General features: G+C 37.2%; 1 protein-coding gene across 7 annotated transcripts in view; it reads left to right on the top strand.

The window, feature by feature from the left end:
• Window positions 1–4,152: 4,152 nt before the first annotated feature.
• Window positions 4,153–12,839, top strand: part of LOC113063889 (transcription factor COE1-like) — a 129,006-nt gene continuing 120,319 nt past the window's right edge. For 4 of the 7 annotated variants that reach the window (XM_026234299.1, XM_026234302.1, XM_026234301.1 and 1 more), the window contains exons 1-4: window positions 4,153–4,743; window positions 5,203–5,359; window positions 6,252–6,315; window positions 7,504–7,559. In XM_026234299.1, the coding sequence (XP_026090084.1) occupies window positions 4,610–4,743; window positions 5,203–5,359; window positions 6,252–6,315; window positions 7,504–7,559 (411 nt within the window). In that variant the 5' untranslated portion in view covers window positions 4,153–4,609. The remainder of the gene's footprint in view (window positions 4,744–5,202; window positions 5,360–6,251; window positions 6,316–7,503; window positions 7,560–12,839) is intronic. The other 3 variants (XM_026234304.1, XM_026234303.1, XM_026234298.1) reach the window with 1 other exon arrangement.

Below are 12,839 nucleotides of genomic sequence, written 5' to 3'. Positions count from 1 at the left end.
TCAGAACTGGACCACGGAGCAATGCAAGAAGGTGGCCTGGTCTGATGAATCATGTTTTCTTTTACATCATGTGGATGGCCCTGTGCATGTGCGTTGCCTTCCTGGGGAACACATGGCTCCATTATACACTATGGGAAGAAAGCAAGTCGGTGGAGGTAGTGTGATGTTTTGGCAATGTTCTGCGGGGAAACCTTGGGTCCTGCCATCCATGTGGATGTTACTTTGACATGAACTGTACCACCTACCTGTTGCATTGTTGCAGACCCTGTACACCCTTTCATGGAAACAGTACTCCCTGGTGGCTGTGGCCTCTTTCAGCAGGATAATGCACCCTGCCACAAAGCAAAAACGCTTTAGGAATGGTTGAGGATCACAACAACACGTTGGAGGTGTTGACATGACCTCCAAATTCCCCAGATCTCAATCTAATCAAACATCTGTAGGATGTACTGAACAAACAAGTCTGATCCATGGAGGCCCCACCTCGCAACTTACAGGACTTAAAGGATCTGATGCTAACATTCTGGTGCCAGATATCACATCACATCTTCAGAGGGTCTAGTGGAGTCCATGCCTCTACAGATCAGGGCTGTTTTGGCAGCAAAGGGGGGGCCAACAGCATTAGGATTGTGGTCATAATGTTATGCCTGATCAACCAAGTCTCTGCCTTTCTCACAAAGAACAACCTCCTGGACAGCAACCAGTAACTGCTTCAGAACTGGGCATTTCAGTTTTTGGAGCCCTAAGACTTGCAAGTGTGACTTCAAAATCTTCAATACAAATTTTGCTGGATCTGTACAATGCTTTTAACACAATTGAATTAACCACCAGATCCTCCTGTCAGTCCTCGTGGCAAAGGGCATCTCACGAACCTCACTCCAGTTGTTCGAGTCTTACCTAATAAATAGGTCTTTCAAGGTATCTTTAAGGGGTGATGTGTCCAGTTCACAACATCAAGCTACTGAGGTGCCTCAAGGCTCAGTTCTTGGACCAATTCTTTTTTTCTATCTACGTGTATCACTAGGTTCTGTCATTCAGAAACATGGCTTTTCATATAACTAGCATGTATTACAGACTTTTATTGCTGGTTGAAGAACCATCATGATAATAATCTGACTTTTTCAGAGTGCTATAATCAAGTCCCTTGTGCAACTACCAATTAAGGAAACATGAAAAACATTAACCCAGTAACTTTGTTTTGGTAAGTCTTTTTCTCTGAGAAAGTGAGCATGTCAGAATTCACTCCCTTGGTGATGTGGCAAAATAATCTCATTATAATAGTTCCAAATACTGATATCTGAACTCTTCCTAAGTTAAAATATTAGTGTTGTGTGGTTGTTTAAAAATGAATATGAACTTATTTTCTTTGCATTATTTGAGGTCTGAAAACACCTCACCTTTTGTCTTTATTATTATTATTATTATTATTATTTTTCTCTAAATGACAATATGTTTATTTAGAATTTAGGAGGAATGTTGTCAGTAGTTTATAGAATTTAAACATTTTTTTTTTTTTTACTAAAACAGTAAAACCAGAGAAACTAATAATTCTGCAGAGGTCCCTTTTTTTCAAGACCTGTGTTTGTTTGTTTTATTTGTTTTCTTATTTAGAATTTATATTTTTTTCAGTATCAGGAATAAAAATGGAACTTCAATGTAATTATTCATTATTGATTAATTTTCAGTGATTTAACTAGTTTTCTAGTGTGATCTTAAATTTGATCACCTGATGGCGCTGCTGCATCATGTTCATAGAGGTCCGCGTGAGTCTGATGACGCGTCTCAAACTGAGAGCTTAAAATTAAATAATTGATTAATGCTCTTAACGAAGGTGGAGAATTATTTAATAAAGCTATGCTAAAATCATTATGGTAATAAATTCGATAAAGTGTAACAGTATTATAGAAAAAAAAACCGTTCATATGTTCTGGGTAAAAAAAGTACAAACATTACACAGAAAGCTGCCAGGGTGATAGACATGAAATTTAAATTCTCTAATGAATCAATATTTTTTAGAAACACTAAATGTTTACCACTTGCGTTATAAGCGCAGCGCGCAACACTAGGTTAAAAAAATGTATATTTATATTTTTTTCTTATTGATTTTTTTAAGAGTTAATATCCAGGAGAAAAGTAAGGTATTAGGGTTACCTGTTGAATTAACATCATAAAATGTATTGCATAATAAAAAATAAAAATAATAAAAATAATAACACGTATTAATAATGCAATTAATGTTAAAATGTTGAATAATTATATCAGTATACAGTATACCTGTTTTTATACAATCTATGGTGTATACTAATATCATGATTTTTTTAATTTATATATATATATATATATATATATATATATATATATATATATATATATATATATATATATATATATATATATATATATATATATATATAATGTTTTTACTGAACATTGTAAGTTGCATGAGTGTGCAGCGTGGGAGAATAAGGGGACAAACTATAAATATAGTGGCCCCAGGGTCCGGTCCACAGGGATGCATAGCTGTCAGTCACGGCAATACAGCTTGGAAAAATAACGGTCAGAGTGAGGGATGCTTTGCGCCGTGTGTGTGTGTGTGTGTGTGTGTGTGTGTGTGTGTGTTTAAGCCGGAGAGGAGCGTGTTTGTTTCAGAATGGATTCCATATAAATCCCCTGCAGCTTGATCACCAACTAGCCTATAACATAGACTATGATCTATTGCATCAAATATTCGTGTCTTATCTCATTCAAATAATTCATATAAAGTAGATCTGACTTGTGAGATCGATGTTTTTGTTTTTATTATTATTGTTCAAAAAAGAGATAAAAAAAGAAACATTAGACGGATTTGAATATCATGTGCTGTCATAAAGAAATGGTATGTCAGAAAACAAATATCCTGGAACTAAAGCGCAGAAATAAATATTATTTTGATGTGGTAGCTCAGGCGCGCGCATTGAGACGAAGCTGATATGAAACGGTCGATAACACACTATAAACCAAGAGTAATACATAGATTGGAATTATATCAATATTTTATATATTTTATATATTTTGCACATGTAAATTTGCAAAAACATGTAAATAGTATTCGATTTCTATACGTTTGGGGTTGTTTCATCTTTAGCAATCAAGTAGCTAAGTGCACGGTAGGTAATGCCTTGGACAAATAATAAAATAAAATAGAATGTGAAATATATATATATATATATATATATCCCCAAATTTTAATTTAATGACAGCACTGTAACATTTGATTGTCTGAAACATAGGCTAAGGACATGGATACTGTGGTATATCAAGAACTGAATTTTGGTCAGTCTATATATCTTCTATCTATCTTCAGATTCGTCCGTCAAATTTCAAACATGGCTTTATAATTCCATGAAAGTTTTATTGTAGCCTACTTCACAGCGTAAAAGTCACCTAACCGAGGCAGCGTTTATGTTTTCAGACGGAACCAGTGGAGAACCTACACTGTAAACACTGTAATGAACTCCCTGAACTTCACTGGACATTTAAAGTGCCTCGGATAATTCTAACGAACCGCTGAAATTTCCCTGCAAAAACCAACCGCATGCTTTCCTTTTTTGTGAATCAATTCCTTAACACTCTTTAAGTAGGCGAAGTTTTTAATTTGTGTGACTATCTACAGTGAACGTTTATATAATGTTCTCTAATGGTTATTTTTAGGTTCCAGGTGCAGGATCTTGAGAATTCAAGTTACCCCTGCCTAAAGATGTTTTTATTTTTTATTATTTTTTTTTTTTTCACAAAGAATCTGAAGAATGCCAATTGGCGAATGTCAATGTGGATGCAACTGCAACATTGCACAGCACGTGCCGTATTCAGCTGCGACGTGCAATCTGTCCTTATTTACGGCTTCACATTAAGCCTTTACGCGTGAACAAGACACAAGTGTTTTATTGTCACGCCGGCAATTACAGTGTCAAGAAGATAACTAGATGGATCAATACAGACCCATTTTGCGGGAGGTTTGTAGCGTCTAACTCCAATCAGCTTCTGTTGAGTACTCGAGTAATGCCATCTGACAGACTGATGGAGTGGGTGGAGGAGAGAGAGCTCTGGTTGGGCGGATCTGACACTGGTTTGCCTTCGGACCGCCTTTCCCGATCCCTCCTCAAGCCTCTGGGGCTGCTGCGCTCGTGTTTAGTTGCCCCTCTCATAGTCAAAGGAAGGATTGATTCCTTTGGGAAGAGACACAAATCACTTCAATTTGATCGAGAGGGCTCAGGATACAGCCTCATCTTGAATTATCCACTTTTTAGGTTTTTTTTTCTCCTGATAAAGAAAGCCGGAAAAAAGAAGACAAGAGGCGAAAAGTTCTTAGGTCATGATGACATTTGATATGAGATCTGCTTGATCGCACCAGCTGCTCACAGGAAACATTATCGGCACAGAAAACACGGCTTTCTTTTTGTTTCCACTTTGCGTCTTAGTGACACCGTGATCTGTCCTGGTTTCTAAACTCCTTCCCATCGGAGCGCTGAGCTGCCTCTCTCTCTCTCTCTCTCTCTCTCTCTCTTACGCACGGGAGGTGGGCACCTGAGAACACTACCAACGGGAAGAGAGTGTGAGAGATCCCGGTTTCATGTTTGGGATTCAGGAGAGCATCCAAAGGAGTGGGAGTATTTTGAAAGAGGAGCCCATCGGAGCCGGCATGAACGCAGTCCGAACATGGATGCAAGGCGCCGGGGTGCTGGATGCGAACACGGCCGCGCAGAGGTAAGAGACCCCCGGGGCTGCGACTTCACCTCCCGCGGAGCGTGGACCGATCGTGCTGCTGTCGTTTGTTTTGAGGAAACTCGATCCGGATTGTGGAGGATTAAGCCTTTGATTCGCTTTGCTTTGTCGTTTAGTGATTCCTTTGGATGCAAAGTTTGGGTACTTTGCCAAAGCTCCCCTTCTTTTGCATGCAGTCACATCTGGAGGTCCTAAGACCACTGGATTGAACTTGCTGGAGAAATAATAAGAATAATAATTGCTCAATAATAGCATAATAATAGCAAAATAACAACAATTATAATAATAAATTAAGATTTCGCATATACACATGTACAGACATTTTTAATTCTCCAATCAGTGGAATAGAAATTAAACAACCAGTTTGTTTCAGTAACACATCTACGTCGAGTATCTGAAGGATGTTTGTAACACGGCCCTTTCTGCGTGTCTTCCCCGCAGTGGAGTGGGACTGGCCCGGGCGCACTTCGAGAAACAGCCGCCCTCAAATCTCCGCAAATCCAACTTCTTCCACTTCGTTTTAGCCCTTTATGACCGACAAGGACAGCCGGTGGAAATTGAGAGAACCTCTTTTGTCGGATTTGTGGAAAAAGAGAAGGTGAGTTAACTGAACGAGCTTCAAAAATGTTTTTCAGCACCACGATGTTACACGAGCACTAAATACGATCGCACACGCCTTTATGTTTTTTTTGTTTTGTTTTGTTTGTTTTGTTGTATTATTATTTTAAAAGTGCAGGGGACATTATATGACAAGTGAACAGCAATACCATGCACATTTGAAAGCCGTCGAAATAATTAATAAGTGAATATATTGAAAAAACAAAAAACAAATCAGCAAATTCAAAATGATATAAAATGCAATATTACCTTGAAATAAACATTTCAGGAATTAGCCTAAATCGGATAGTTATTTAAACGGGATGGTTATATTGATTATGATCAAGGCGAAGATTAATTTAAAATGTAAGATTAAGGTTTAATATGCATTTCTTACATTTATAAATAAAATTCACGAATTTGTCAGTTAATTTTGAATGTCTTCAAAACTCAATCACCTGTATTTTTTTTCAGCCGCGTTAACAGGAAATATTCAAACATTTTAGTAGAGCTTAATTTACATATTTAGATACATAAAACATATTTTATGCATTTTGTATCCTGCATAATAAAACAATATTATCTAAGCAGATAATATAAGTAAAGGCCTATAACTTATAATAATGCTACTATAACTTTATTAATGTGACCTAATACAGCTAAGAATAAATTAATTTGACCTCATACATTAAATACATTTCATGAGATAATTCCGTTTTGTTTATACACACGCTATATTTTTTACTAAAATAGAATTAGCGCTCCAGCTGATTTGATTGAACAGGCCCGAACGAGATCATTTTGTAAACGCAGTAACTTTCCTTCCGTTAGTAGGCTATGGCATTAGTAGAGGATGATTTTGAGACCTGTTGTAATATTATTTTCATGCCCAGGAGACTACAGGAGAAAAGACAAACAATGGCATTCATTACAGACTGCAACTTCTCTACAGCAACGGTAAGACATGCTCATATTTGCGCACGAGGCTTGAGTTTGCGCACTTTCATCGAAAGTGATTTGCAGTTCATCGCACTAAAATAACAACAGCAGCAGGTGCTGCCATTTGACGAAGATTGGCAGTGATTTAAATCAATGATTTAACCGATCGAGACTATTTCTGTCTGAACAATTAAACGCAATCAGTCATTGACTGCTCAACACAAACTAATTCTCATTTACTTTCTTCAAATCAAAGCATGACTCTTCACAATGAATCAGATTGATTTTAAAGCATTAACATTTCACCCAAGGTTTAAATCAATCAGAAACCTATTTCCAACCAGGCGATATTAATTGTTAATGTGCTTTTCTTGGAGTGATTCTGAATTGATCATATTCATTAGTGTGTAATCTGACAGCCTGTCTATCATTTGTCATCTGGTCAGTTTCTGAATAAACCAGCTGTTAGTTCTGCCACCTCTCCAGCATATATAGTGCACAAAACGGTTTTATCATTAGTTTACATCTATGCTTCATCACATCATCATTTTTGTCATTTTGAGTTTTGATTTTATTCATAAGTATTTAAATTCAAAGTGGTTGAAAAGCAATGAACTCATAGCAAGTCACCATTCAGATTTTAAGGCAGTAATTAAACTCATTTTTAAATCCAGTCATGTATTCTGTGTTTTCATAAATAATTATTTAACCATGTAAATAGGTATAATTTGCTATAGAGTTTAATTAAAAATTAGTAAACAAACCGTTAATTATGATTTATGACATGTGCAGGTGTGTTTAGTGTTAAAGTTATAATTAGGCCAATCATGCATTTTACATAACAAAACATATTCATAAAAAAAAAAAAAAAAAATTAGATTATATATATATATATATATATATATATATATATATATATATATATATATATATATATATATATATATATATATATATAAATTATATTATACGAAAATGTACTTTGTTTAATAAATATGGCTTTCAAAGAATATTGTTTTCATGTATTGTTAATTTAATATGTGGACATATCACAACACCAAAATGTGTTTGTGCTATTTCAAGGGCATTATGCTTGGTGCAATTACAGTGCATTGAAATGGCTGATTTAGAGATAATGAATGTGAATGCGTTTGTGGGAAATCTAATGAAAAGCACATGCTAATGTCAAGTTTCTGTGTGTTCCAGGCATCAGAACAGAGCAGGATTTTTATGTAAGACTAATTGACTCCATGACTAAACAGGTAAGGGTTCACCTCGTCCCATTCACCACCATCTGCGCATGTCACCAGAGGCTAATTCATACATGTTGGGCATCAGGGCATGCTAAAGGTTGACTGTTTGTGCCTCGTACAGATGAATCTCACAGCGGAGTGCATGCGTATCTCCCAGGAGCAGTGTCACATTTTTGCATGCACGGTGGCAATGGCATCATAGGATGTCCTGTAGCCTCTTTTGGAGTAGTGCGTATACAAATAGTGATTATATAAGTAGTGAATACAAAGTGTGTAGTTTTAGGGGACACATATTTTCTTTTCAGGTTTTTCTAATAATTTGTATTTTTTTTTGCAAACCCAGAATGCAGTAACAAGTACACTTGCATATAGCCCTTTCAAGCCTTTTCATGAACATGTTTGTGTTTCCCGTTGGTGTGGTTCACATGTCATGCTCGGCTGCCTTCTTCTGAACTCTGGCTTGTTTCATTTCTTGTATGTACAATATGGCAGATCTACATTATTATTGGTGCCTGTTTCCTGTTTCCTGTTTAATTTGATCAGTCACTGAAGACATGTGTGGCCCTGGGCTAGTGTTTAGATGGTTTATAACTAGTGTTTTTATTTTATTTATTTTTTAGCCTTGGATCAGCCCTGGGAATTTAGTGATTAGCTTTTGTGAAAGTGGTCTATTAAACATATCCGTGTTTATTAGCTGCCTCCTGCAAACTGAGAAAGGCTTCACACTAGGCTCTTTACACTTCGCTAACAGTCGCTAACTTACCTGCGGGCGGCAGCTCCCTCTCCCTCTTGCCGAAGTTGCGTGGTGGGGACATCAAAGCGCATGAATCCCCAGTAGCTGCCACTTTGACAGCACTAGTCTGGCAGTAGGGAGAAGAGCTGTTGTTTCCTAACTATCTGCTTTGCTGCACTTCGTGGGAGGACATGGCACTTGTGTCGCTAGAGCGCTGTTTATCAGTGTCAAGTTAAAAAATAATCACCCAGACACCTCGGCTTTCCCCTCACAAATCTTTTTGTAGTTGTTTGCCGGCAGTTTTCATGTCAGTCGTCTTGGAATATTTTTAGCACTCGTATTCATTATTTTTAGTGCAGGTATTACAACACGTGTAATGGAAGTCACCAGGAATGAGATTGCGATCCCCTTTGCCGGTGTTTTGTGTGCGAGAAACTTTCAGATGTGAAGACAACCTATTGTTAAATCACTTGCTAAAGGGATCCACTTAGAACTACACTTAAGGATTGGGGAACATGTGTAATGGCAGTCGGAGGATATCAAATCCCCTTCTTCAACAACAAGACAGCTAGTTACCTTATAACAGCTCAAAAAGCACTGTAGCGAGTCATATATGTACCGGTCGGCATGTGTCTTTGATTTCCTCAGGTGATTGAGAGTGAGAGAGAGTTCGGGATCAGATGTGGTTTCTCTCTGGGGCAGTCAGACCTGTTGAGAGAGTGAAATGAGACCTGGATACCAGCTGACCACAGGACAGCTACAGGTGTATCGGCCCATTTTGCGGCTCGGACTAAAAACAAGCTTTCAGTTTGAAGGGTAGGCACTCTTGAGAAGGGAGTGCGGATGCTACTCCGCTGGCAGTCGTTATCGGGTTACAGACGACCTGAGTAATCTTATGTGATGTTCTGTATCCCCGTCGGCCTTCTGTAATCACTTCTCACTTCTGAGATGCTAGTTATTGGGCTGTGGAGTGAGTTAATGTGATGTTTTGTCACAACTTTAGAGTGTAGCAGCGCTAATTCAAATTGTTAGCAAAACTATTACTTTGAGCCTGTCCTCCAACAAAAAACGACCATATAGGTCGTTTGTGCAAGCACCTTACTACGACCTATATTTACGTTTTAAAGTTAAGCACCCTCTAGCAGGCGTAAAAATAAGGACAGTATCGCGTTAAGTCTGTCGTCATGAAATGACGTATAACGTCATTACCAATCAAAATGCACGTTTTTTTTTTAATGCAATGTGTGGGCTTTTTACACCAATCTCACAGTATTTCCACATATTTTACTAGGTGGCTTATTCGTTTGAATGACCACACCTAACCCCACGCCTAAACCTAACCCCTCACAGAAAAGAATTTGTACTTCATGCTAAATTATGATTTATTGAGCATATACAGTTTCGTGCACGTCCGTTTCCTGGGATCGAACCGATGATAGCATGATTACATATCAAGGTATAATGCAATAATCTACCAACTGAGCTACACGAAACACAAACCAGAGTGCAAATAAAATAATACAAAAAAATAATGATTTGAAAACGACCTTTTGCCGATAGGAGCGCAATTGTAGTATACGCTCTGATGGGTCGTATTTCAGGGATTTGGACAAACGACCTATACGAGCGTATTGGTTGGAGGACAGGTTGATTACTTTGTAGGAAAAAATTCGAATCACAGAGGCTGCTAAAGTGTTTCGCAATGCTAGTAAGGCTAAAACACTTACACCCTGTTCATGTCACGGTGGCAAAAACAGCTAAAACAGCTTTAGCTTGGACTGTAATTAGTGTCCAGATTTGCTGTTATTGCTCTCAGAGCGAGTAGAGACCTTATTATTCTGTGGCGAGACTGATTTACTCTTGCAATTTCGCAACAGCAGACGCTTGTTATTTTCATAGTTACTGTCACAGGCAAATTATTAGATTCAACAGATACCGTAAACGTCTTAGTGTTTTACATTTTGAAGTGATAGTGCTAATTTACTGCGTCTGTTGTTTAAGCAGTGGCCTAGTGCTTACCTCACATGCTCTGAATCTGACATGCTGAGCTGTAGCGCATTTCTGTTTTGCTTTGCATTGTCTTGTTTTCATGCCACATATAGTTGATAGCGCTTTTTAGGCAGCTGAGGGGATAATACTGCACATACTAAGATTCTATGCTAATTCTGTTCTGAATGCTAATTCAAGGAATAATAACATGCATTAAGCGAAAACCCCACCCCGCAACTTTCATTGGTCAACTCAACCACCCAAGAAAAGAAAAGTCTCATGGATTCAGAGTTCAGAAACATCACAAATGGAACAGATCACGACAAACAGTAATGCTATTCATTATGGGTCAGGGTTAGGCGTTAGGATTTGTTTCAGTGTTGCGTAGTGGATACTGTGATTGATGTGAATCTTTAGAATTGGCCATGGGGTGGGATTTGGCGGAAAAAAAATCACACCGTTATCCTGGGATTGTAACTCATAATGGGGTACAGAAGACGGAGTCGTAGACGTGGGGGGCCGTTAAGTGTGAGTTTGACAGTTAAATCTGTGATCAGCGGCAACACATCTGACAAACAGACCTCCCACGTTCCTCCCTCATCTATCCCTATTTCCTTTTGCTCTCTCATTACCCCATGGATTATTTGTTTTTTAAGATGCATTACTAGATGTTCGTTGTTTTGCTTGAGCTAACTTGAGCTTGAGCTAAACTTAGCCAGTGAATCAGACCACACCCTCTCTCCAAACCCCGCCCTACAAAGGCATGCCAGCGAGAACTTGTGATTGGTTTCGGCAATACAGATTTATTTTTACTTAGCTTTATTTTATGACTCTTTTAACCCACTCCACATCTCTATTTTTTTTTTTTTCAGCCTTGTTCTATTCCCTGGTCTCCTGCTCAAATTCTTGCACCGTCTAGAAGTCTCTCAGATGTCTCTAGAAACCCTCCGTCTATTCTCCTGTATGTCTGCCTGTCCAACTCTTGCTCTCTCTTCCTCTTCTCTTGTTTCTCAGGCTTTATGTCTGAACTGCTGATCAGGGGTGGGGTGGGATACTTATTCGTGTATGTGAACACTTCTGTGTGTGTGTGGGAGAACAAAGAGTGAAATCACTGCCAAGACAGCACCTCTTTATAGGTAGCGCAGTGGCCTGGGAAAAAAAAAGAAGTCGTGTTCTTAATGGCATGCTAACAGATGATGCCAACTGTGTAGGAAGTAGGTTTCCATGTATTTATAGCGTCTTGTTTACTTGCCTTCGATTTCAGGCGTCACATCAAAGCCATTGAGGAAACTGCTAGATGAAATATGAAAAGTGTGCTTGGCGAGATAAAATATGTATTACAAGGCTTATTAATGTGCCATTCTCGCACTTCGGCACACAGTTAAAACTGCCCTGAACGTCATACTTTAAAAAATGTTATGATTTCATTATGCTGTAATTTTTTATGCGGCACCTTTGCACATTCTATGTTTCTTCTAAATCAAAAGGAAAGCATTTCCTGCAAAACTACTTCCTGTTCTTTGATCGCAGTAAAAGCAGCCAAGGCGTTTAAAAGTTATCGAGATGGCACACTTTAAGAGCTGGAAATCTACATTTTCCCTTTTAGGAATGCTTAATACAAACATGATATACAGAGATTAATTCCATTTGTATGACTGGAGGAATTTGTGGCACTTCAAGCAGTGACATTGTTTTTTCATGCACTGGACACTTCTTTAAGTCTAGTGGAAAGAAAATATCCAAAGTACACATATAAGTGTTTTTTATTTAATTACACTTTATATATTTTTATCTGTCGATTTCAATTACAATGCATATCTTTAAAGACTTGTGTCTTTCTGAGCCAGAAATCTTGTCTCCAGTAACACTTACATACACCTTTACCGTTTTATTCTTATCTACTTTATATTCTAAAGGTTTCGCGGAGGGTTTTGATTATATATCATTTGCTTGATTTCTAGAACATTTTATTACTAAAAATATGGTGATTTTTTTTTCTTCTGGCTGTTGAAAGTTGTACTTTTTGTCTTTGATTTATAAAATTATATACAAAAACAAGTATCCTAAGTATCTACCGCATGTAAGAGCCTTTAACTGAAATGTGACAAACAAACAAACAAAAAAAAAAAAAAAAAACTAACAAATCAATAAAAAAATAAAAGAACCACAATCACAGTTTTGAATTTGGTTATAGCCAGTGTTCAGATCTCTTTTTTCAAATGTATGCAAGTTAGTGTATATTTAATTACATATTGCCTAATGAGCATATTTAAAACTGTAAAAAAAGAGAAAGAAATTCAAAAAACTTGTACATAATTAATTTAAAGAATTGCTATTCTTACCCTATTTAACTGTGATGTCTTGTTTTAAGAAATGTATTAAAAATGTTGCCGAAGTTATGCAATGTGAGAAAAAAAAAGATAAAATCAGATAAAATACAAATAATTAAATAATGTGCATTCATAAAATAAATAGGATAATTTTTGATTTCATGTTGACTTGAATGACAGTATATTACATGTATGACATTTTATAATACATTTCAGATTGTATTATTAATGCAGTAA

The sequence above is a fragment of the Carassius auratus genome, chromosome 46, assembly GCF_003368295.1.
Source record: "Carassius auratus strain Wakin chromosome 46, ASM336829v1, whole genome shotgun sequence".
Lineage (NCBI taxonomy): Eukaryota > Metazoa > Chordata > Actinopteri > Cypriniformes > Cyprinidae > Carassius > Carassius auratus.
Note: the sequence above shows the minus strand (reverse complement) of the source record. Positions and strands in the feature narration are given on the sequence as shown.